The following is a 25,941-nucleotide window of genomic DNA, read 5'->3' on the forward strand; positions in this document are numbered from 1 at the left end:
TATTGTTAAGGAAATTACCACTGATTAGCTAGAGGGCAGATAAAAGATAAGAAGTGTGCACTAATCACATTTCCAGCACAATGAAACTGAATCAAATGAAAGCAAGCTGTTGGGTCAAGGATTTTCTGACGCGTTGTCTCTCCAGAGGAACTCGTAACCTTTTGGCACAGGGCTAGAAATATAGAGAGATGCAAGTACTGCAAGGAAACAGTGCTGCAGTACTGTAAAGACCTAGCAGAGAGGGGAGCGGACCGTAGGGCACACAAGTGGGGAGCCTGCAATGAGTGGGAAAGATTAGAGGAACAGGCAGTAGAGGAGAGGAAGACTCCCATCTTCCTGCAGAGTGCAGGGCCTGGGAAAGAAGGGGCTGGATGGGGAGAGGAGACATCTCAGCACAGCCATAAGAAAATGGGATATCTGCTAAGAAGTGAGCAAGCCCCCCTCCTTGTGAAAGAGGATCTGACAGCAATCCAAGTCCTGCTTCCCTTATTCCCATCTTGCCAAGATTGAAGAATGGTGGGAAGATCACTGAGTGAGCTTAACAGATGGGTTTGTACTTCTCGTATTGCTTCAGGTTGCATTAATCTCTGCGGTGGGTTCTCATTTAGCTGAGAAAATGTCACCAAAACAAATGAACCGGAGCAGGCTGATATGCTATCAACAGATGTAGAGAATCTCTTCTGCATATCGTAGATAGAGGCAAACAGTCGGTATTCTCACTTGTCTGCTCCCTGCAGCCCCTCCAAAACTAATCAAAGATATCACTGGCTGAGTTGGGAGTATAAATGCCTAAAATCAGCAGACACTTCAAGCAGAGAAATGGGTAGAATGCAGTCAGGGAATGTGGACAATGGCATGGAAGTGAGGTGACGCAGCAGAGGAGTCCAAGCAGTCAGGGAACAGGGACAAAGGAGGGGTCAAAGTACAAAGGAGACATAGTCGCATGTTGGGAGAACTGCCTTGGAGATGGGCGCGATTCATTTCTGTCCATGAAACCATCAAACCCCTGCCTGCATACGCACTCCCATTTCAAGAACATGCCAGTGCTTGTACTTTTCTTGCATCCTCTCCTGGTTCCTGAACCAAAATAGTCCTTTCAGCGTACGAGGTCCAGGAAAGAAAAGTGATGTTTTGCTGGGCTTGCTGAGAGCGTTCACGATGAAAAAAAGAAAGGACAGAGGACCAGCAAAGGAACCAACAGGGATTTGGTGCATTCAGCAGCCAGTTGTTCCTGAAGAAGCAGAGGAGAGTAGTGCAGCATGAGACAATGCCGTATAACAGAGGGCACTAAAGTATTAAAGCAGTTAGGATTGCCGGAAGTTCCTTAACACCTCCATAAAGCAAAGAGTGAATAAATTTAAGGTGAAAGGAAAGCGAGGAAAACTTCAGGTCACACACACATAATTTCAGAAAATCAGGGAATACACAAAGCAAATAAATCTTCATGTTGCTTTACTTAATCTGTCCTTGAATGTTGTCCCAACACACCAACCATTACATCTGCTAAGATTTTCTCTTCACAGTTGCTAAAGAAACAGGGAACAGAGCACACGAATCTTGCAACACCAAAACTGAACACTTTTTTCTTCCTGAAGTTCGCTGTATTCAGTGGGCCTGCTTCAAACCAACCACCCAGATGACCCCAGTACCACCCAGCCTTCTGCTGCGCTTCCAGCCAAGACGTATCCTTACTTACACTTCCCTGCGCTCAGGGGATCACCGCCGTGTGTGTTAACAGATGGGCTACAATATGCACCTACACTGACACTACTTACCAACGTGGTACTGAAAGGAGGACGTTGGATCTCTGGGGGTTCACACACACCTCTCCTCAGCTCTCGCTGACGGTTCCCCAGCTCATCCCTCCACCGCTCCGCTGGTGACAGCACACGCAGCCGCAGCTCTCAGAGCACCGCGCACCGTGAAGGCAGGGAGCAGCACATTTGGATGCACCACGCTACACTCACTCGGAGACCGGCTAGACGCTCAGACAACACATTTTGCTTTAACGCATAAAGTTAATGTAATGTAATTTCCCTTTATATATGTACTCTGTTGGCCAGTGGCTTTCCTGTTTTCATCAAGCAGACAAAAGGCTTAAACTCTATAAAAGGTGGCTGATATTTAAGTTTTAATAAAAATATATTTCACGTATGTCATTCTTTCCTTAGGCTGACCTAGTCTACAGTATATTATTTACATAACTGCCGCAATATCTACTTCAAAACTGACTAGACAGTCCTCTCCAGAACCATAGACTGCCCTGCCTGTCACCGTGACGGGTAAACAGTGTCACCTTTTCAGGGCCCGACGAAATATAGAGAGGCAGTAAAGCGCACCATCCATCACAATGGCACTAAGTAGGTTTTTGAAGTAGATTCCAGATCACAAATGCTCACATTTTTACTCACAAATGCTGTTTAGACTGTTACCAGAAAGCATAAATTGGATGGCTCATATACAATGGCCATATGATAAATGGACATGACAGGTGGTCAAAGAAAATGAGTCTTGCTATTCTACAGATAACCTTGTCAACATGAAAGTAGAGCTGTAGCTCTGCAGGTAGCCAGACCACAATAACTTAATTGTTTTATTTGCTTGAACTTCTAGCAAACCAAATATACAAATGAGATACAGCATCGAAGCAATATTAGCAATTCAACCTGATTATGTGACACACAATAGAAATTTTCTACTAAGGATGTGTCACATTTGAAAGAAAATTATTCAGATTATGAGTAGCTGTTACAAGAATACCTTTTCACAGGAAAAACCTCATGATTTTGCAATCACAGCCCACTGCCAGATATTCAAAATATGCGACTTATAGTTCCACTGCAAGCAATCAAGTCACCCTCTGATGGCTGAACCCAGCAACAGCCGCCACCTGCTATTTCTCATTTAAAGTTTTTCTACTTCCATTAGTTTAAATAGTAGAGATTACTGTGTAGGATTGAAAGTCAGGAAGGTTAGATCACCATCAACTTATCTGTAGCCTAAACAAATAGGGAAATTTCCCTTTTAGGCAAAACTCTAGATCTAAGGACACTTCGGGTAGACTTTTTGAAGAACAAAAGAAAACATCTGAAGTTTTGTGAGGGTGCTAGGTATCTCAAAGAACTGACTGTAAAATTGTGCACAGAGAGTCATCCTTTGGCTCAAGTACAAGCTTCGAGTTTTGCCAAAGCCAAGGTCCAAACCTAGTGATGAGTACAATGCAGTGTGTGTGGTCCTCATTTCTGCAGAACTCGTAGAGAAAACGGCCCTGAAATACAACTGAAAGTGGTACAGGTCTTGCTGGTAATAACATCAATGATTTTTCCCGGAACATTGGATTTCCCTTAATCTGACGAATTTGTTAACAACACATTGATTTTCATGAAATAAAACCTCAAAGGTCACAACTGTACTTTTATCTCATTACAGTTACTCTTATTAAGTTACAATGATAAAATAATATTACATATTGAGTTTCTAAGTGATAAATGTGAGTAGCCAAATACATTCATTAGTACTTTTTACTTGCCCATGGAAAAGTTAGAGCGTACATCATGCAGGTTAGAACCTACCCTTGCCTGCTTCATTTCACTTCTTAACAACAAACTCCAAGTTAAAGTTGTTGGGTTGATAGAGCTCCAGAACAGAGGCTGTATGCAGATAACGACCATGAGACTCAATATGGAAAATGCGCACGTAAGGTACACAAAAACAGGAGATGGAGAGAGTCTCTCTCCCAAAGGAGAACAAGAACTCCGATCCTTCTCCTCTCTGGAATAAATCCCTTGGACTAAAAAGCCTCAATGCTTTTAAGAAAGAGAAGCTGAAGCTTGTGGACTTCAGGAAGAGAAACTTAAGGATCTGACTTTCTACCAGCCCTCGTATTTCCTACAGTCCAAAATTCAAAATTGTATTAATAGTCCATAAAATGCATTAGTTAGCATCATGCAACTTTCTCCATTTTGACTCATTACAAGATTTCCACGGTGCATTATGTTATCAATAAACATTATGGGCGAACACTGTCACAAACAAAAGGAAAACACACACGAGTTGCATTTTACTGTTAGAAATTCAGTAGCTGATATGCTATAAATATTAAGATATTCACAAAGTATAAAGGTATTTTGGAAGAGGTATCCTCCAAACCCAAAGCCATTCACAATCTGCTCCTACGTAGTCTATTAGTGTTCTAAGTCATGAAAACAAACATATCTTTTAAACAATAAAGAAACCAAGATGGAAAACCTCCTGCAACATTGGAATAACATACAGTATTTTAAAAAGGAGAAAGACAACAGTAATGCAGTTAGCAGTGAAATTGCGATTTTTATATTTCAGAAATATTTATTGAGATTTATGCTATGTCAGCCAGGAAAGTAAACAGAAATGATGACCCCTTTGTGCACCCCCAATATATTTGGAAAGCAAATATAGGAAGGCAGCCAGTGAAGACAGTAAAGAGGATAAAACAAGATAATCCAAGATCTTATTTCACTTGGCAAGTAACAAATCCCAATAGGCAAGATCTTTTCACTGACAAAACTTCCTAACAAAAGCTACAGTAAAATAAAACTGCAAATCAGGGTTTTCAAGAGGAAACAGAGCAGATGTGTCAACTGAGTTGCCATAGAAGAAAGTATGTGAGATCCACGACCATAATTCAGGAGCTCCAGTTACGAGCCCAGCACTCCCGCCGGTCTCACTGCAGAAAACCTCATTTTACCCTTCCTACAGGCATCCTTCAAACCAGTAGCACTTATACATCAACAAGGATAAAATGTAGCTCTAGACACGGCTTTCAGATTTTTACACCCCAGAAAAAGATGTCAATTCATAAACTCTCATACTTTTTAAAAAGAAATAAAAATGTATCATACGAAGCATTCAGGTCTGACTAATTTTTAAGTTTGAATCGAGACTGGCCACATCATATTTTACCTAAATATGTTTATTTTAAGGCTGAGCATTTCACAATGTACACTTTGCCAGCCAAGTTCAACAAAAGCTGATGTTTTCTAACTCTATTTCACCACAAATGACAGAGACGAATGGTCATATTACCTCAAGAGTTCCTTTGGCAGAGTAAGCTGCATACGAGTACAAGAGGTCTTGGCTATGAAGCGTTTTGGTCTCTCTGTTGCACTGTTGTCCACTAGGATAAAAGCATTCACCACTGTTTTTCAGAGTTACTGTGTTTGAAGAAGATCCCGGTAGGTCAAGCAAAACAGAGTAATTTACCAGCCGGACATCTTCAAGGCCTTGGGAACTCCACTGAACCAGAATTTTCATTGCAATGTCCACATCATCTTCTCTAGGGAACTGTAACAAATCTCTGGAAAAACACACAAGTAAACACAGTTTTAGTTTATTTCCCACCAAGACACTTGTACCTTAGTATGCATCAGTCCATAATTTTATTCATAATGTATCATCAAACATGAAAAAAAAAAAATCACCCTTCATTTTTTTGCAAATAATTTCTTACCAATTATGAGACAAAAGCAACCCCTTTTTGGGAAATAAAAATAAGAAAAAAAAAATTACAGGAAACATATACAATTGAAAGAACGAATCCTACAGAAATTATCACAGTAATTGTTTCAAAATTCATCTCTCTGGTGCTGATCAGGTTTCTGATATAGCATCAATTTAACCAACCATTGAACATGAAGAACACAATCTGAAGTAACATTTCAGAGACCTCAGGGAGGGCATGATGCTGAAAATTACTTCTAATTATATGTTTGGCTTAAATTCATCAAGCAAATTTGCTGAACAGAATGGAACTGTTCCCCCAAATATTGTGCTAGCTGTCAGAAAGTTCTCCTCAGATTTCCTACCTGCACTGAAGGACTACCTGAGCCAACAGCTTGGCAAGCATACAACACGAGCCTGGAAATTACTTTGGCAATATCTACCAGATAGGCCAACCGAGACTTCAGAGGGCTTGGTCTGGGCTTGTGTCACTGGGTTTGTATCGCTGTTCAACACCTGCTACCAGATAGGCATAAGATGAAAACGGTGACGGCACTGAAGGATCATCCTCCTCCCCAGCAAATGCCAAAAGATATGAGATGTAGAAGGTATTTTAAAGGTAACTAGAGGACAGACATGCTGAAGGGACAACTAAAGGCTTTCCCTACTTACGTAGGCAAGCACTTACGCAAGCAAAGCAGGGCAGAAATAAAAAGCGCTATTATGCAAACAAAAAGCACTCTCCAAATGCAGTACAAAAAGCTTATGGTATATTTGCTGTATTTTGTGAGGATTTTCTTTTTTTGGGGGGTGTTTTTTTTGTCTGTGAAGCACTCAGGACTGAGAAACAAGACTAAAGATCACAGAAGTATTGATTTCCAAGCACAGAGATACTGACATTGCCTGAAACTCTTGTTCACAACCTTCTCTTCACAAAAAGGCCAATTACATTTAGATGCTTTAGTGTCCTTTAATAGAACCTTAAAAAATACTCTGGCTGTCTTGCACACATCAAAAGCAATGGTTGAATAATGCATAGTCTTTTAAAAACCATTATTGCAAGCAATAGGCATTTGAGAATCCCACCAAATGCTTTACAGGCACCCCCGTGCTATTCAGAACCCAGCTGCGATGCCGCAGGCAGGATGCTCCCGGCTGCTTCCGTCGGGGTCTGCACGAACCCCAGGGAGAACTCCGCCAAGGAAAGCTTATGACAGAAAACAAGCACAAAGACTCCCTTCTCCACCCCAACAAAACTATCTTGTGGTTCAACAGACCTTTAAAAAGGAACATTTACTGCCTAGATAACAACAAAACCTTAAAAAGGCAGAAAGTGAAGTTATAACACCTATTATAGCCTAGAAATGGCTTAAAAATGGTATACTACACTCAGATGTCTAATGCCCATCATCACATTATATGGGTGAAATAATTATTCCAATATCCAAAGGATTTTAAAAAAACCCACAAAAATTCTGTTTAAAGAAATATGTTGTATCCCAGGCCGCACTGCAACAGCAAGGTTATTCGCATACAAAGTTCAAAATCTGTACAAGAACACTGGACTTATGTTGAAGACTTCAGAGATCCTGTCAGGAGGAATAACTGTCTTGCAGATATAATCTTTTTAAATTATCTAAAATAAGTGTTCAAGCAGTCTACACAAAACAGATGAGTTAATCCAATCTGTAGTATATTACAAGTTTCCAATTTCATCTCCTGTGCCTGCTAATGTAATGACATAAACTTGGGCAGTGCAGAAATACAGAAAGTTGTTTGATTAACACAATCATTAACAGAATATCTGCATTTCCCTTAGGTGATAGAAACATTAATAGAATAAATGAAGAAACTTATCTCAGGCCAATAAGGTTATGGCACATTGCAACAAGAATTATTCAGTTTCAATAAAAGGAATTAAGCGTTAAAAGAAGAACATACAATAAGCAAATTGCTCCCTTAAGTAGTAACCTAATAGGAGTAAAGTTACTTTCCACTTCATAATTAAATAAGCATGTCTTTGAAACTTTCGTGACAACGTATCTGATTAAGTTAAAGAAATGAGCACACTCACTATTTACTCCATAATGTCCTTATAGTATGTTAAAATCAAATTGCAAATTCTGAGCACGTTATATTACAATAAATCAGCACATATTAGACTACTTTGATAAATCTTATGAATATCACCAGCAAGATTCCGCCCCCCCCCCCCCCCCCCCGATTTCTTACAATCACTGACTTGCACTTCTCTTTGATATAATTCTGATAACTGCATGGACTTAAAGTCAGAGGTAATTTAACTCATTACTTTTATTACATAATAGTTGGGTAACAAGTGTAACATGTAAAAATAGCATTTCCTAAACCTGACCAAATTCGGAAAAGTGTAGAGTTTGGCAGTTCGTCCTGGAAAAATCCCAATACTTCACGTGCACTTCATAGTCCTTCTCTACAAATTGTCAATTAACTTGCTTCCTAAAACTTCCAGGGCACTGAGATTCACAGTAGTAAGATTTAAGCAGTGGAAAGAAACAGACCCTCGGGATGATTATGTTTCTCACTTTTGCAAGCGGCTGCATACTCAGTAGGAATCAATAGCAATGCAATTGCCAATTTCCATTTACAATACTGCCTTTAATAATGTCAGCCAAATTTTTGATTCCCTTACTCCCATTAAAAAGACACTTTACTCAGCTACTTGTTCAGGTTCAGTCAATGGGAATAACCACAAAGTTAATGGGCACATCTCAGTTGCTGTAAATCTGCATAATTTATTGAAGTGGAGCCACCACAGACTTAAGATTTAGTCTCAAGTTAGAATCAACGTTAATAAATATAACAATAACAGTGTGAATACTGTGCTTTTATTGGATGCTCTCAAAGAGATTTCCACAAGTTACTTGCCTTTATTTTCTAATATAGATCAGATATTGAACTAATGTACATCAGAACAGGACATAAACTCTTTTCATGAGTATTCTGCTCCATCTCAAATATGCTTGGTTCCTGAACTGAAAAAAACAGATAAAATTGCACTTAAAACTCAGAAAGCATACCCTACTTCACCTGAATACGGTAAAGTTTTCCCACTTTGATATGATGACAAGATCAAGAAAATGTCTGTGAAGACAAATTCTTAGATTTCCTGTGTAAACAAGAAGTCTAAGTCGTATTCTACTGCCTGATCAGCTGATGTCCTGGCCAGCGAAGAGCAGCAGACCATGACTGTTGAAGGTTCAAAGTTCTAAAGCTAGGAAAATAATTTGAAATAAGACAAAGATACATCTGTAATAAAGCCAGGCTTTCTGCAGCCTCTGCAGCTTCAAAAGACCAATCTTTAACAGATGATTATAAAAGATAAATGAACACACGCACACACACCCAAAATACAGAAATTTCATTTTCAAATTGGTAACCATGGGGAACATGGAGCTGCAGCAGCTTAATGGAAAGTCATCTGCTATAACAGCACTTTTTTTGACACAGCTTGCTAAAGAAGAGAACAGGGTATTGCAAATAAGCCAGCTGCTCATTGCTGGTGATACACTGGGACACTGCGCAACACCGCTCAAAGGATACCGAAAAATTACAATAGGTCACTTTAACAATCAAAAGATGGAATAATTTAACTGTATGACACAATTCCTTATCAGACAATCCTATTAAAATGCTACCCCCCCCCCCCCCAAACAAATCTAAAACTGCAGTAGGATTCTACAGATTTCATCTTAAAAATCTACAGGGATAAAATTTTCCCTCAAATATGAAGAACTTCAAGTGTGGTTTGTTTGGTCTGTTTGGTGTTTTTTCTTTAAAGATTTAATGTCTGTACTGCAATGACAGTGGGAAATGGCCTACACTTCATAGCCTATTAAAAAAAAAAAAAAAATCTGAATTCCAGTTTTGCAGAGTTAGAAGTTTATCCAATTTCTTTATTCCCAAATTTTGACTGTAAATTTTTACTCTTTATTTTCTTCCAGTTCCCTGAAATTGTTGATAAAGCAATTACTCGAATTTTAGGTAAGAACTAAGAGCAAATATAATTTTGGCATTTTTATGGCCCAATTTTTCAGCTCAATAGTTGTTTTCAAATTTGGGGAGTCACAATGAATTCACCAGACATTTTTCATAAAGCTACATCAGATCAAAGTGTTATCTTGCCTAATACGCTGTTTCCAACAGTAGCTGGTAGCAGATAATCAAAAAAGAATGCAAGAAACGCATCATATGGGGTTATTGTATTTATAGACTTCCATGCATATGTCTTTTTTTCCTACCCTCAAACTTTGTCCAGGCCGAGTTTTAAAAATGTTTACATATGTCCAGGATTTCAGAACTCGTTTCAGTCCATTAAGAGCTGGGATGCGGCAGTTTCAGCAGTGCCGGGCGAGTGCACAGCACTCGCACAGACCAACTGCTCAGCATATGCACAAGTATTTTTCGCAGTTGCAGATAGAGTATTTATTTGTATCCATCACATATAGTGTGCACACACAGCAAACTAAATGCGTTCAGGAAATACCACCTGCCCAAGCCACATCTGCTTAAATTTTAATTACATGTTCCTGTTAATTAGGGTGCTCAACTGGCTGGTCTCCAACCTGCCTGATCCGATTTCCCGTGGTCTGAACTGACTACCGCAAATCTGCTGATTCCAAAATAATTTAAAAAAAAATCGAAGTCCAAGAGAGGATAAATATTTATCAGGAGGTTAGAATATGTAAGAGAGACATTCTCATCGTGTAAACAGTTGACTGCATGCAGCTTAGTGCAGGACAGGATCCAGAACCACTTCAGGCTCTTCAGGTTATGTTGCAAGGCCTCCAGCAACTGCTCCAGAAAGCAGATCCGTGACATGTCCTTTGTCACACCTGCCATCACTCTCTATACATGCTGGATATTCCGGGCATATTTTTAGCACTGATGGCAGTGGCAGTCACGGGTCACAAGAAATCTGGCACTATGTTCATTCTTGTCACACAATGACCATAGTAATGACCAAAACTAACAGGTAAGTCTATTCAGATACGCTTCCTAAACGGTAAACAAAGAAAACAATATTGGCCTACAGCACGAAAGCAGTGGAAAGCTCTGGTTAAACATAACATTTGGACACTAGGTATGTGGCACTATGTGACATGATGCTGCTTCTTCCGTTTGCCTGGTTTTTGGCCAGGCAGTCTCATCACCCGCAGCACCTCTCCATTGGAGACGGACCTCCCATGGGAGGCAGGGCTTTTTGCCAGCCCTACGCTGTCATCCAGTTCTGCCTGATAGAAAAAGTTATACACGGCTTATTAGAACGCAGTGATGAATGCATGCTCTGTCCTAATGAGGGGAGAGCTAAAACCCCATTCGTTCTTGGGTAACAACATATTGCTTTTGCCATCAAAGGGAGCATTTACAGATCTGCACCTGTGTATCTCTACAAATAGATACCATGCTATTAACATAAAGGAGTATGATTTATGACAGCTTTTACTTTTCAGACACAGAATAAATATAATTCATGAAACCATAAAAAATACCTAACGTCAGATAACAGAACACTGGCTCTAGATTTGGTTGCACAGTTCTCTAGCAGAAAAATGCTTTTGAACTTTTTTTTTTGGTAAACATTATGTGCACTATGGCTTTTGGGTATTTTCGATAAAAAAGGACTCGAGTCATCTATTTAGAAAATTATACCATGAGCAGGCACAAAAATACTTTTAAACAAAACTTCATAGCATTTTTGTACTATGTTTAGGTCCACCTGGGTATTAGACTTTCACAGGGGTACCAGACCATATGTATCCTCTCCTATCATAGTATAATTACAAGCACAACAGCTTCAGGCCAAACCTCTCATTTTCCTGAGAAGTTCTTTGTCACGGAATTGAAGAACACCCTCAGATCTCAGCCCATGCTGGCTTCCAAGCTTAGCTATTTTGTACTTTTGGGTTTTGTTTTGTTTTTTTTCACTACAGGACTACCAAGCATATTGCCACTACCCACTGCATCAGACGGTCAAATGCTTTTTATATTTTTTAAATAAAACTAATGGGGATAGTTCAAATCTCACTTGCCAACATCAGGATACAAGCCAAACTTGCATTCAAGGCAGATGGTGGAAGGCATTGAAAAATGACTGATGCGCTCACTCTGTGATTCCACAGTTTATTGGAAAACAAGCAATTCATTGTTCTTCTACACTAAAAATTGTAAAGTCATAAATTGGCCATAGGTGAGCTTTCCAAAGCTTTCTAAGAGATTTGGATGTCAGTTATGCTGACATCTAGCCAGCATCCAAATCTTCCACATGCTTCAGACCATCAGAATGCCAATATGAGTTCCAACAAGGGTCTATCAAATGATTGCCCAGAAAACAGGGCAAGCACACACAAAACCCCTCAACTACTCTTCTAGTCTATTTTAAGCTTAGAAGATCTTTGAAAAAAATCTATAGGTCTGAATATCTGTGACTTCTTAGAGAGTATTCAGCAATAACATGCCATTCTAAACTGAAAAAGGCTCTTTCAGATCTATTTGTTTAATAAACAACAATTCTTCCAGTTACGCAATCTTTTATTGTGGAAACAAACACCCATGGTAAAACCCGATGCCTTGCCTATTCTAGCAACAGACAGAGAAACAACATAATAGTATTTTAAAATAGTGTTAATGTAACAGTATGCTCTACATGTTCACTCAAAGTTCAAGGACCCATCACATTTTAATGGTCTATTAATGGAAAACTACTGAATACATCTTCTTATTGATGGAGAAGGAAAATTGTTGAAAACTGTTATTGAATGATGGAAGTGCAGCAACTGAAGCAGTCATATGACTTATGAGTTCAACTCTGTCACAACACAGAGTGTGCGGCAAGATCCACCAACAAATCATCAACTGACATTTGTAGAAATCACCTCAATGAATCCAAGGCATCCAAGTTTTGAAAGGTAAATATCTGTCATCAAGCAAGCCATCTGCAAATACATTACGTTCAAAAAAGTTCAGTACATGTTCACCATGTAGAAATTATGTGAGTTTATATGTGTTCTGAATCCTTTGACTCCGATTTTCAGTAATTCCTGATACTATAAGTCACAATTTCAGAAGCAACTGTAGGTATAAATTGCATCCCAGCACAAGGAAGGTTCTTGTTCCATTCTTCTGTGTATGGTCTTCTAAAGCAACACAGGGAATACTCTCATTATTTCATGCATCAGCAGCATCTGCAAGTGCCAGTCATAAAAATCCCTCATCTAAGGCCCAAAAAATGTTGCCTATGTGCGCTAGCGTTTGAGTCCAGAAATTGCTGGGCAAAGAACTGAAGAGTTTAGTTAATTCAGATCCTTTGTAAGTCAGCCAAAAAGACTTTCAACATATGCAAAATATGTTATCTGGGTTATAAATCTGATAGAAACTGTTTTGAATACATCAGATTTTCAAAAATAAAGACCTTCTTAATACAATTTGTATTTGCAGTACGGAAAATGGATAGCAAAAGATCAACATTACCTCAGGACTTTATGAATGAATTGGCTTATCAACAGAGCACAAAAGTACAGTAAAATGCTTTGGCCAAAGTGAAGGTTGTTTAAATGTGTTCATTTGCAATGGACTATAAGCATGCGTAATCAGCTGAAGTTCTGTTGTCACGCAATAACTTGTTAAATTACTGCTTTTTGATCACTTACAATGATGTAGACAAAACCTGAACAGCAGTTGACTTTGATATTAAACCAGAAGCCTAAAAAATGAAAACCACAAAACTGTGGAAGTTTTTGAAAATGTTTAGTATAAGCAAATCACTCAAGGGCAGACAGGTAGGCAATGACAGAGCTAGGAACAGAAAGCAGATTGCCTGATTCACACTCATGGGTTTCAGTTATCATAGCATCTTACACTTCATTTAAAAACATCCTTAGTCTTTTTTCTTTTTTTTTTTAAAGCACTCACTTTTCCATGACATACACCTTGTTTAATTATCTGGTGTAGAGACAGATGAGAATGTCATTTAGCATTTCTCTCCTATCATTCTGGAGACACATAAAAAAAGGGATGGTAATCACTATCCATTTTCAGAATAGTTAATGAACCACAGAAACCTTAATATGGAGAACGACAGCTCCAGACCCTCAAGTGGGCTATTTTTCAAAATCCCAAAGACTCTTAATTCCAGATGGAGAGGAGAGAGGAGATACCTTTTACAGTGTATACTTCAGTGCAAAAGGAGTCATTGCCATGATTCATTGTTCCTTTTGGTTACAACAGGGTTTAGGTGAAAGGCTCTCCTTTTAGGAAAGCAAGCAAATCTTGCTTCTTCCTAACACTGAGCTCTCAGTCTTCAAATACTTACCACAAACAGGACTGATCTACTCCTTCATACATTTCTTGGTTTTAATACAGTAAACTGTTTTCAATAGATGAACTGTCTGTAAAAAAAGTTCTTTCAAAATATATACAGAGTGGAGATATCTACACAAGAAACCTCTTTTTTTTTTTTTCATTAAACAATGTCTTGTTTGCAAGAGGATCTCTCAAAATGATGCCATTTTCTTTCAAAAACAGTAAGATCACCACCGTTATTTTTTTCTTATTAACTTCCATAGCTGCTAAGTTTCAGTCACAACAGACAGGTTTTCCTCTATGGTATACAGGATTGTGTATGTGTATAACATCACAATCTATATCTTTGCACAATTCCATCTAAAGTATTTTAAATAAACTTGTACTATGTCTGGAGATATAGCGCTCTGTGTGACTTAACGTAAACCTTTATTTTGGACATACAAGGCTATCTTAGCTTCTGTTTTACATACAGCAAAGGGAATATAACTTTCTTCAAAGTTTATAGGTCTAATTATTTAACAAAGAGATTTACTAGTATTTTCTCCTAATGCAAGAAAAGAACCAGGTCCCAAGCTCCAAACAACTGTGCCCTGCATTTTCCAACAGGTTATGATGCCGAGGGCAATGCATGCTGCAGCTGAAGGAGGACAGTAAAAAGACAGTCCCCCACCTTGAAAGTGTTTGCATATAACCCTGCATTCACAGCCAGAGCACTGACCCAGCAAAACTTCACAATGATATAATCTTCTTTTCTTCCCAGACCACAGGGAATATGTCAGTGTCTCAATAAAATGTGACCAGCTGCATAATCAAGTCCAAGTGGTACCTTTTACTGTCGGAGACAATTACATTTACTTACAGCAAGAGACCATTTCTGTATGTATGTGAATAGCAGTGGATGTTTCACTAACACTTTTCTATACAGAAAACCTATTGATCAAAAAAAACTTGAAACCGTGCTTTTTATATAGAAAATCTGCTGATCAAAAAAAAATCTCAATACTGCCCAACTGGCAGTATTTTATTCCTTTCAATTGCCAATCATTAAGTTACACTGCGAACTGAAAAGCAATTAGATTGAATGCCGGGTGTTATTCTGACTGCACTGGGCATCTTTATTTGAACTGTATGATTTAACTTTTGAATAATATCCCAGTTCCCAAAGGACAATGAGGAATTAAGAGGGCATGCTAACCCGAAATCCTAGAAAAACTTAGCAATGCTTAGAAAAGCTACCTAATATTTGAAGATTTAGGATTATTTGGAATTAGATAAATCCCCAAATAAATGTTTAATTTTTAAAATTAAAAAGAAGGTAAAGCCTTCATTTTATCTCATGTTTCTCAAGAAGTTAACTCTATATAGAGGAAAGCCTAAGACAGCCACAAGACGATGCCGTGTAATCTTTCTGTACCAGCCTCATTTTCTTATCAGTATATATTAACTTACCAGTGCAATTCTAATGGAACTGGAGAGATTTCTAGCCGATACATCAGCTTGGATGTTTTACAAAAATATTTAAATAATATGTATTAGGTAAAATGAAAACTGCAGATAAAAAAAAAATAGGAGAAAGGATACAATACCATTTCTACGTATTTATGCAAGGAAAATGTTATCATGAATGTCATATCACATGGCTTAGTTCAGATAATCTCCATCTCACCAGCTGAACTGCATTTCAGCTGAATTTGTTTTTATCTGAAAATACTGACATCTTTGAACTGACCTTTCAGTTCTAATATACAACTGAGGAAATCAACACTGATAACCAAAACAGCGTCCTGAAGTTATTTATGCTGTACCGCAAATCAAATTGCTTGTGGATATACAAAAAGCTCTCTCCAAAGAAGCAAGCACAAAATCTTAAAAAGAGAGGCTTGGGAAGAGACCACAGGAGATCAATTGGTTCAAGGCAGGCTCAGCTCACCCGACTGCCACTCCAGGCAGATGTTTTCCTGCCCTGTTCCAAATATAGAAACTCCTTGTCCATCCTAAATAATCACCCTACGTACTGCTGCATTTGAGCACACTTTATTTTCTCCTTTCCACCCCTGATGTTGAAAACAGACTAATCTTCTCTTTGCAACAGTTTTTTTTTATGTACTTAAGGATTGCTTTTATGGCCTTCCCTCATCTGATCTTGTCTTAAGCCAAACATCCTCAGTCTTTTCATCCGTTTCCTCAGAGCTCCTGCTCCTGAAATCTCTGATTGCCCTCCCTGATCTCTTCTGGCCCTCTTCCAGCATGTCCCCACTCCTCCTGAAACTGAGTTCCAACAAATGGACACTGTGAATATGCCACTTGCACTGAAAATGAACGATTAGTATCCAATTGCCTCCATAAAAGTCCATTATTATTCCTCTGCTGTCCTTTATTCTGATTTCACCTCCATACCTCTCCAGTAAGTTCACAGAGACCTTTAGCTGTTGACCTCATTTCATCACTCATCTGCTACAAGAAGGAATGGTCCTGAACACATCTTTATGTACTGTATAAAATAGGTCAGATTTTCAAAGTGCTGAGAATCCACTGTTAAGAATGGATTCCCTCGCCCCCCCCCCCCCCCCAAAAAAAAAACCCCAAACAGCTCCCACATAAATAACTAAGCTTAAGTGCAAGACTTCCAGAGTTGTTGTGCAGCCTGCCTCACACCAGACTTCATCGGACACGAGCGTGTGCAGACAGCAACCTGCCCTGGCCAGAGCTGTGTATTTCACTGAAGTGTGTCCTCCCAAAACATCAAGTGGGCTCTGGCTCAAAAAGTAAATTTTACAAGGTTTTAAACTGGAATGATAAAACTTTTTAAAGCAGGCAAAATTCAAAGTATTTGCTTGCTCAGTTGTAAGCCTCTACCAATCTGAAGTCCGGAGCTGCTTTGAGATTTGGCTTCCAAAGTCATCACTCTGTTTGCAATGAGAATCCTAAGTTTGCTCTTAGTCCAGCAAATCTGCAGTCACTCTCTGTTGCAACCACCTGCACAGTCCACTTCAGGTCCATACAAAAAGGTCCTTCTTTCTGTCACTTCTAAGGCCGATCTACACATTTCATCTCCTCTCAGCAGTCTCTGTGCCACAAAATCCAAACCAGTTGCTCTATGAAGTCCACACATCTCCAGTAAAGTGCATCCTCACGGGGCACGTTACAACACCTAGGCATACAGGGCAAAATGTAGGTGTCACAGTGCAGAGGCTTCTAGAAAAGTCACAGGAAAGGGACTTTACCCGCTCCTCCTCCACCTTCTCCTTTACACTTTTTGGTATACAACATTCCCTCCTTTCACCTTGCAAGCCCAAAAGTGTAACTTGCTCCCCCCAAAGCAATCTATTTACCCATATTTTCTTGCCTGTTCTAGACTTCCCTCGGCCTTCTGGCCCTTCTTTATCTGAAAATAAAATAAACCACACAAAGTGTCCCAGGAACAGTGGGTGGTGGTTTCATGGAGTAATACTTAAATGGTCTAATTCATTTTCAGCCTCTCTTATGACCTAACTAAAAATTCAAAGCTCATTTTTAAGCGAATAAAGCACAAATAAAAGACAAAAACAACAGCAATATGCAGATGTTCAGGAATTGGAATCAAGGCTGAAAAATGCCCCCTAGTATTCAACATACTTTAATGTGCAATCACCTGAATTGCTTACTGCAAGTATAAATAGGCTATTGTAGTACAGCGATGTTTCAACCTGAAGGCCAGAGGGGGGTGGCTGTTGCTAGGCAGTAAGGAGGAAAGTGCTCTATTCCAAAGCTGCAGTATCAATTAAATCTTTGGAAAAAAAATAAGCAGCAGAATCATTACATATCAATGGTAAATTTCAGTACATTTTCTTGTGTCTCTTCCTGCAAAGCTATTATGATTCTGAGTCTGAGTTTGCTCTTAATGTGGTGTTAAGGAAGCTACAGACAGACACGAGGACACAAAACAGGATTCAGAAATTCAGCAGCGGAGCAGGTTTTCACTGGGTATGCACGTACAGAACATGGTAACGTTATCTACACTGTCGAAAATAAAAATATTGGCATGGTCATCCTGCACTGCTTCTTACATCTACTACGAAGACAAAGTCATCTATTAAACCACCTACTAGCTGGAGGAATTCTGGGAGGCAGATGGTCTATTTGTTATTAACACGACATGAATACTCCTATTCTTGGTAACAAACTACCTACATGGATTATGCAGACACAACATTTCATCTCAAGTTTCTTAAAAATCTGTGACATTAACACATACGACACATTCACTGACACATAAAAAGGATAAATATCAAAATGGAAAAACTAATAAGGGGTTGGAAATCTAAATATATTTAATCAAGCAGAACCATATAGAGCAGCTTCAGATTTTTTAATCAGGGAGAAAGACAAAGTAAAACCACAGCTTTAGCAGTGTAGCTACAGTCAAAAACATGTAAACAGACAAAAAAGTAAAAATTGACAATTGTAACTATACCTGAAGCAATGGCCACTAAAACACAAGCATCTGTAAAGTCTGTGTTTTTGGGAAACTAAAGATAAATTGAACTGAGTTTTACTGGAAATCTTCAGAAAACAAATCTACCTTACTTAGTAAATATGGGAACACAGTAACAGTTTCACTGCAGTCTAATGTGTATCGTGCCCATTCTTCAACTTCTTCCGCCACCTACCCCCAAATGGTTCAGATTAATGGCCCATATTGCTGCATATTCACTGACGCTTTCACTGCAAACAGAATTCTGCCAAAAAGAGAAAAACACGACAGCAAAAGACTCAACAATTCATGTGCATTTATTCCTCAGAGCAACACATCATAATAGCATGTTACGGATTTTGCACGCATCTATTTCAATAAACTGATTTAAATTATACAAGTGCAAATGCATATGTAGACATTATTTTAAAGTAGTTGTTCTGTTTAATGTGAAATCATTGGAGGCTTTTACTTCTCTGTATTTTCTGCCAGCTGAAAGCGTGCCCACAAGCAGTTTCCATAACTCCACTGCCACAAAGCAGTAACGCGTCACCCCAGCGCAAACTGCAAGCTCTCCCCCAACCCCAATTAAAACTATACCCAAGCAAGCGCCTTTTAAACCAAAATATATACACCTGAATTTAGATCAACTCCTTCAGTTCCTTCCAGGGCAGAGACAAAGGCAACTAGGATAGCGTTTATTGACTTCTGAATTTTGGTTAGATGCTTAATCAAGTTACTTTTAATTAAAACTTCACTTTAAGTACAAGCAACAATTACTATGAGACCTGAGCAATTGGGGGCATGTTAAAAGGCAAAAAGGAGTAGGAAACGACATTACTGTGAGCCTTGCTACTGAAGAAAATAATGATCTGGAAATGCATGCAATATTGAGTGAAACAAATTGTGGATTTTATTCAATCTGATCGCCAATTAAAATAAATATCACATATGGTTAAGCTTAGAAATTCACTTCATCTGAAATCATTGTAACACAGAACACAAGGGAAGATGCTAAGCATATTTTCAGTGAAGTTAATAGTTTTGTCAACAAAATACAATATTAGTTCTGATATTTATGTAAGCAATATCTTCCAAAGTGCCTACAGGACTTAGGAAAGTAAAAAGACTTAAGCTTCTATTTTGAATTGCATGTGGGAGCATCTTTTCTATATACAGTTTCAAAGAGCAAATTTCCTTAGCTAAGGGCAGTAACGCTATATAAAAGCAGAGTCTTGGTATACATAGAGAGAGCAAGGCTACAATCACCCAAATATGTGCCAGTCACTGTGAATTAAGATAAAGTCCTTAAAAACGGTTATTTTAAAGAGAAAACTCTTTGCTTCTTTATCTTTCTTAGTGAACTCTTTACTGTCAAAACTGTCAAATCCTGCCTATATCTCCTCCTTTCTGAGGTTTTGTGATTTGCTTTGGTTTTGGGTTGGGGGGGGCAGGGGGGTCACCCCATGTTACACACTTTTTTTACCATTCTTTGTTGGAGTTTTTCTACCACCTCTCCTCACCATCCTCCTCTTCCCACTACAAACTGTCCTTTGGTAACCTCAGTCTTTGATGGCGTCACATCTGCTCTCTTCTTTTACCACATTTCACCCCTGAAACGTCCCTTGTCAACTCCAGCCCACTATTCCACCATAACATGTTACTCTATGTACTAAGCTGATAGGATCAGCAAACAAATAATAGAACGTATTTGAGCCTTGGGACTGAATAAATGACTGATGAGGCAAATACACCTTGAGTGGAGAAAGAAAGAAAGAATTCAACTTGACAGGGGAGCTGGACCGCGTATGCCTCCCCCAGCCCTTCATCCTGCACATCACGACAGAGAGAGGAAATACTCCAGAAGTATGGGCTTATCAAAATAAATCTACTCACAATATCTGGACGGTGAGTGGGGAGAGAAATAGCCTAGCTGCTGGAAGTGTTTTGCCGCCTTCTACTCAGGTTTTAAAATTTTAGTTAAAAGTGATGTCACCTGAGATGACTTGGCAGTCTGTGTCCACAAGTTTGCTCTCTAGGCTAACAAAAGGCACAAATTCTTATAAAAATGGGTGAAATCTTTTTCCACCTTGATAATTAGGTTCTAAATTTTATTCGGCAATATTACTCATACACTTCATGACTAATATGCCACCTCTCTTTTGGAGGAACAAAAGAGCAGCTTATTTAAGAGTTTTTTGAGGGGAAAAAAAAAAAACCATTATGAGAAGATTTTGTATAACTGTTATCCAGAGCCAGACATGAACATTTATAGAGTGAGAAATGGGAAATGAGAATAATCTTGCTCTGCATTATCTTATCTTCTGTTCACCTTGGCCACTATATTAGGATATGCAGTTTAATGATACATTTATATGAAGGCAACAATAGCTTTATAGCTTACTGTATGGTACGTTGCTAGGATGCATTTCTTAAATCATCAACAAAATTACCCTCTCTAGGTATATATTTAGTATACCTATCAGCAATTGGAAAAACTGGATTAATCAAATTACCCACGGCCAAGATTTCACTGTTTTTTTTTTAAAGGATGGTTAACATTAGAATTCCAGATCCATATTCAGACATATAAAATCTTGAATTAAAAATGATGAGCACTGAAAATTAGGTCACATATGTAGTTTTATTAAAGACTTAAGTAGCTGGTTTAGAAGCCTATTTCCTTCTTGGTTATGAAATATTCCCGTGGAAGACTGGCAAGTCAGCAACATCGTGTGTTTCTGAGAACAAGACGTGTCATACCTTTCAGTACCCAAACGGTTTATCCTCTTCTACCCGCTCAGGCCTCAGCCCTACGTCTCAAGAGACATACCAAATGCTCTGCCTTCAAATATGCTGCTACCTTATCAGTACTGGAAATTCGCCCAATAAACTCATGCATCTCCAGCTGCAGCTGTTGCCACAGAGGGATTATTGTCCCAAGCCCTCCCCTACCCCTTTGCGCGCCGTCGGAAAATTACTGTTTATTCAGCTCTGTTGATGGAACAATGAACGCACCTCAATCAAAACAGGCTGGGTTTATCTACACATTTTAAAGAGTATATGTTTGTTAATCCAGCTCATCAACCAGCTACCAAAATATTTTTCTGCAGCAAGTCCTCTCTGTAAGACTAATTACAATCTTTTAACAAGCCACCATTCCACCCAAGTCCACTTCCAGCATTTCTCTAGCACCCACAGTAGGCACCGGCTATTCTGTTTCCTGAAATGAAATCACCACATCAAAATCTTCTAGCTGAATGGGCCCGACCTTTTTAAAGGTGTGCTATTAATAAGATAAACTGCAGGACTCCGGCAACCAGGTTAAAAACTCAGTAAGTAGCCAGTAGATGACATGAAATGAGACCAAGTGGTCTCTACTTAATGAAGTAGACTATCTCCTACAACTAAAGCAGCTTTCAATAACCGACATATGCTTTTACAATACAAAGATACATCTGCATTGGTGAATGAATAGAAAAAAGCGTAGTTAAAGGCATTCAAAGGCACATTGTTTCTATCCGTTCATATTTACAGAACAATGATGCATGAAATAATGACTGTTAATATACAGGTTTCCACATGCTGCCAAATCAAGGATAAACCCCAAATCAGATTAACCGTAAGAAGAAAATACCTACTTTTCCTCCTATAAAAGTGCAGGTCTCTTACATAAACATGTAATTTTAAAGCAAATTTTAACAATTGCATTTTCTTTGTTCAAAAGTCAGAGACATATATAGTATATAAACCTATAGGCATAACTGGTAAGCCATGCACACGTGTGTGAGAGTGACTGTGTGCATGCATGTGCACGCAGCATAAACTGCTGTGACTGGAAGAAGCCTGACAACTGCTTAATCTGCAGCTGCTATTTTCCAATTTAAGGCTGATTGCAGAAACACCAGAAGATTTCAGTACAACTCCTGATGACAGCAAGCAAACAAGATGTTTGGAACACAACCTGCTTCCTCTACCCTTGGACACTTCTAGCTACAGTTCAACTTGTTTCTTGTCAGATGAAGCATGAACCCCAGGAGACACAGCTACAATGGGCTGCTCCTTCCACCAGGCAGCGTCATTCCCCAAAGCCTGGGAGAAAGCCCCGCAACAGCTTTCAGCTGCTGTTAGTTCCCATTTTAAAGAGCAAAAACCACACATTAGGCTGTCCTGCTGGGTAAACATATTCACCTGTTTCTCTGGCTTTCTTTGTAAAATGCCCCTTTAACTCTGCAGGGTCACAGCTGCCAAAAACATAAGAAGATTGAAAGGGAGAAAAATAGACATTTTGTTACCAACTAAAAAGTTTAAGTAAACAAAAGCAACACCTGTTTTTCCCATTTGCAAAGATTAGTCTTGAGTATTTGGATTTTAACACACTGAAGACCTGTATTTTCCAAGACACAGAGAAACTACCAAGCCTACTGATGGTAGTTTATGGCTCTTCAGTATCTTCTGGAAACAAGACGATTACAGGAGCATTTCAGAGCCACAAAAAAAAAAAAAAAAAAAAAAAAAAAAATCCACTCTCCAAGGTAAAAATTTTAATGTAAGCTCCTAAAATAAAAAAATTACAGGATCACCTCACATACACTGAACTCTGTCTATCTGGGTTAATTACAGAGCAAAGCTGTGCCCCTGTATTCAAGCCCAGAAAGTTATGGTACCACACAAAGGGTAAAGTTTAAATTAATCAAAGCCTTTCTACATACTATCTTCATATTCATCAGTTCCACAACATGACAAAGACACTCACATTACAAAATCCTATCAAATGTCCACACTTACGGAAAACATTATTTGCAGTACGCTTCAAAAATCTTCTAATGCCAAAAACAACTGTAGTTCGCTCTTGCACTGCTCCTAGGAAGTGCTCAATTCAGAGCGACACCTGTTTCTACCAGAAAATACATTTGTAAACCATTATTGTACAAAATTCTTTTGAGCAACCAAACCAGTATTTTGCCCACCCTCCAAAAACAGGTGGACCAATAATGTACAAAATATTTTCTTCTAGTAGCCTTCCTCAGTAGAGAGCTACTGAATTTTTATACATCTTCCCTATATAACTGAAAACATAAAAATGATATACCCGAAACCATAGAAGTCACTTACATAAAAAGGTTTAAAAAGCCTGAAATAGACAGACAGATGAACATAATCTGATTACCCACCTCCAAGCAAGTATTTCCAATTATTACATCTTGGATTATCAAATAATTCCTGCTAAGCATAGCATTAGAAACATTATTAAAATTAATGGTTGCAGTTGTCAGCTGATGAATGCATAATAAATAAGGCATCATACATATGATCACAAGGAGACAATATGTAATGAATTATTTTTGAGAGTGGGAGACTATCACTAACACATGAATTTTAACATTGTAATTTTTTTGATCTCTTAACACAGGCACACTCAGGAAGAAGTGGTAACTGAAAAATTCAGAAGGGTTTTGGGATTCTTGACTGTATCAATGCTATTATTACTCACAATACCCAGAATATGTTTGGCACATCCCCAAAAAAGGTCCAGTCAGTGCTTCAAACATAAAAAATACAGCTTAAAGCAATTTCATAAACACAAGCTGGAGCAGAGGAGCAAAAACGCAAGACACAACAAGCTGCTAAGATACCATTGTCTATTAACAACTCTCATTTTAGGCACATCACTGTAATGTGACAAACTATCGGCGAGATTTTTACAGAATAAAATTGCTATTACTGAGACAAGCAAATAGTACTTGAAATGTCATGCATGGTTCACAGTGGAGCCTTTCCCCCCAGCTTTATTCTCGAATTCCTATAGAAATGCCTACAGCAACAAATAAAAAGTTTCTAGCCATGCAAATCTATTTTGCATTTATCTCAAGTCTTTGCTTCTGGAATACTGTGATGACGTCAGATTTTCAGCTTTTATTAAAAAATATTTTAGCTTTTAGGATTACAAAGAAGAATGTGACAGAAATGACCCAAGAACACTCAGCAGTCAGATAACAAATTAAAAAAGTATTCCTATTTAATAGAATTACTTTCATTGCTTGAGCAAGTGAAAATAGAGAGAAGATGAATCATTTTGCCACGTGGTGTTGGCAATTCTGCTTTACGTGATATTAAAAAAAGTTAAGGTAGTGAGACAGTCGCACAGAGGGACACCGGTCTCACACTTCTTTGATCTGATGCTTAGCAAGCTGCAGCGGCGTGACCCAACCTCCCCTGGGCTGCCACCGAAGGGCAGGCTTGGGGCCACCACTGCAGGGCCCGGACAGAAATGTCACTTGCTGCTGGCCAGCTCTGCTGCCTTCGGGGTCCCTCCTCTTGCAGGAGCCTGGTGGCACCTCAGAGGATTCAGCAAGCACAGACCCACTAGAAGATATTCAATACACATGGGGTTTTGGATGCTGCCAGGAATGGCTGCACTCCTCTAGTCTAGGCATGTGATCACAGTTAAAGTAAATAAAAGCAGTATATGGAATAGAAATAGCCTCCACCTCATGCTCGCTGGATAGCTGCTGCATGCCATACCATAGGATCTATGTTTCTGTAAAGAGATGGAGAAAACCAAAGGGGTCTGGAGTATTGCAAACACTGAGCCAAACCCCACTTCGACTTACACTGATGAGAGGAAAAGGACATAATAAGATATGTATAAGCCCCACTTGCTTGCTATAATATAAAGAAAACTATTCTAAACAACAAGAAGCCTATTCTGGAAAAACCCCAGGCTAACAATTTAATTTCTGACTGCAGAGATATTACCTTGTTAAATCAACAGTCAGTGAAAGGCTTTTACTTCTTCCTGTAAATGTGTTCCTAATCCTTTCCTTTTCCGCTGTAATCCTGCCACCAGATGGAGGGCACATTGTTTGGCACTCGCAGGGGAAAGAACAAGGGAAGCCACAACCTCACGTACGGATTTCGACTCATTCCAAACAAATAAATATAGTTTAAAGTTACTGTCTGCACTTAAACTGAAGGGAGTATTTGGCATAGCAGCGTAAGGAAACAGCGAGCGGTCCCTCACACACCATTACTGGTGAAAAAGACATACAGTAATGGTTTTAAGAGGAATAAAGTCATTCATTTGAAACTGTGCTGAGAATATAACAGTAATTTATGTAGTTACCAGTTACATTCTTTAGATTATAAAATGATATCCAGCCAATACAAGATTTATTCTTTTAAATGGCATTTCCTTCTTGAAACAGAGAGTAACCCAAGGAGGGTATAGTTTTGTTCTAAGAATTGTATACATTGTGAATAAATTTGCTATAGAAAAAAGGGAAAGCAGTTTAACTCTTCAACCATCTGCTATAGTGTGACCCTGTTAATTTAAGACACAGTCAAGCAATTTTGATAAAAGCAGAAATTATACCAACTTCAGCGAGAACTCTGAAAATCAGCTGAACCTAGGAGTGAGAAAACTCCTATTTATGTCTGGAAAACTCCCGCCTATTCCTTATTCACCCAGTTCTCTGGCACTGAATACAGATGTTTTCTTCTCCTGTTGCTTCTGACAGATTAAGCAATTCCAGAGTTGTCCATAATTAATTTTGGCATGAAAGTAACTACCCTTGCACAATCTGGAAGACAAATGAAATGTCAGAGAAAGGCACTCCAGAGTAATTTGTTTCTTGCCTTATCTACAAGAAACAGGTGTAATTTTT

At 38.7% G+C, this 25,941-nt stretch overlaps 1 protein-coding gene across 1 annotated transcript in view; it reads right to left on the minus strand.

Moving 5' to 3' along the window:
- NAALADL2 (N-acetylated alpha-linked acidic dipeptidase like 2) overlaps window positions 1–25,941 on the minus strand; it is a 324,485-nt gene that overhangs the window by 227,216 nt on the left and 71,328 nt on the right. Inside the window, exon 4 of the mRNA XM_050902673.1 lies at window positions 5,065–5,335. Within this exon, the coding sequence (XP_050758630.1) occupies window positions 5,065–5,335 (271 nt within the window). The remainder of the gene's footprint in view (window positions 1–5,064; window positions 5,336–25,941) is intronic.

This window comes from Gymnogyps californianus, chromosome 10 (assembly GCF_018139145.2).
Source record: "Gymnogyps californianus isolate 813 chromosome 10, ASM1813914v2, whole genome shotgun sequence".
Classification (NCBI taxonomy): Eukaryota; Metazoa; Chordata; class Aves; order Accipitriformes; family Cathartidae; genus Gymnogyps; species Gymnogyps californianus.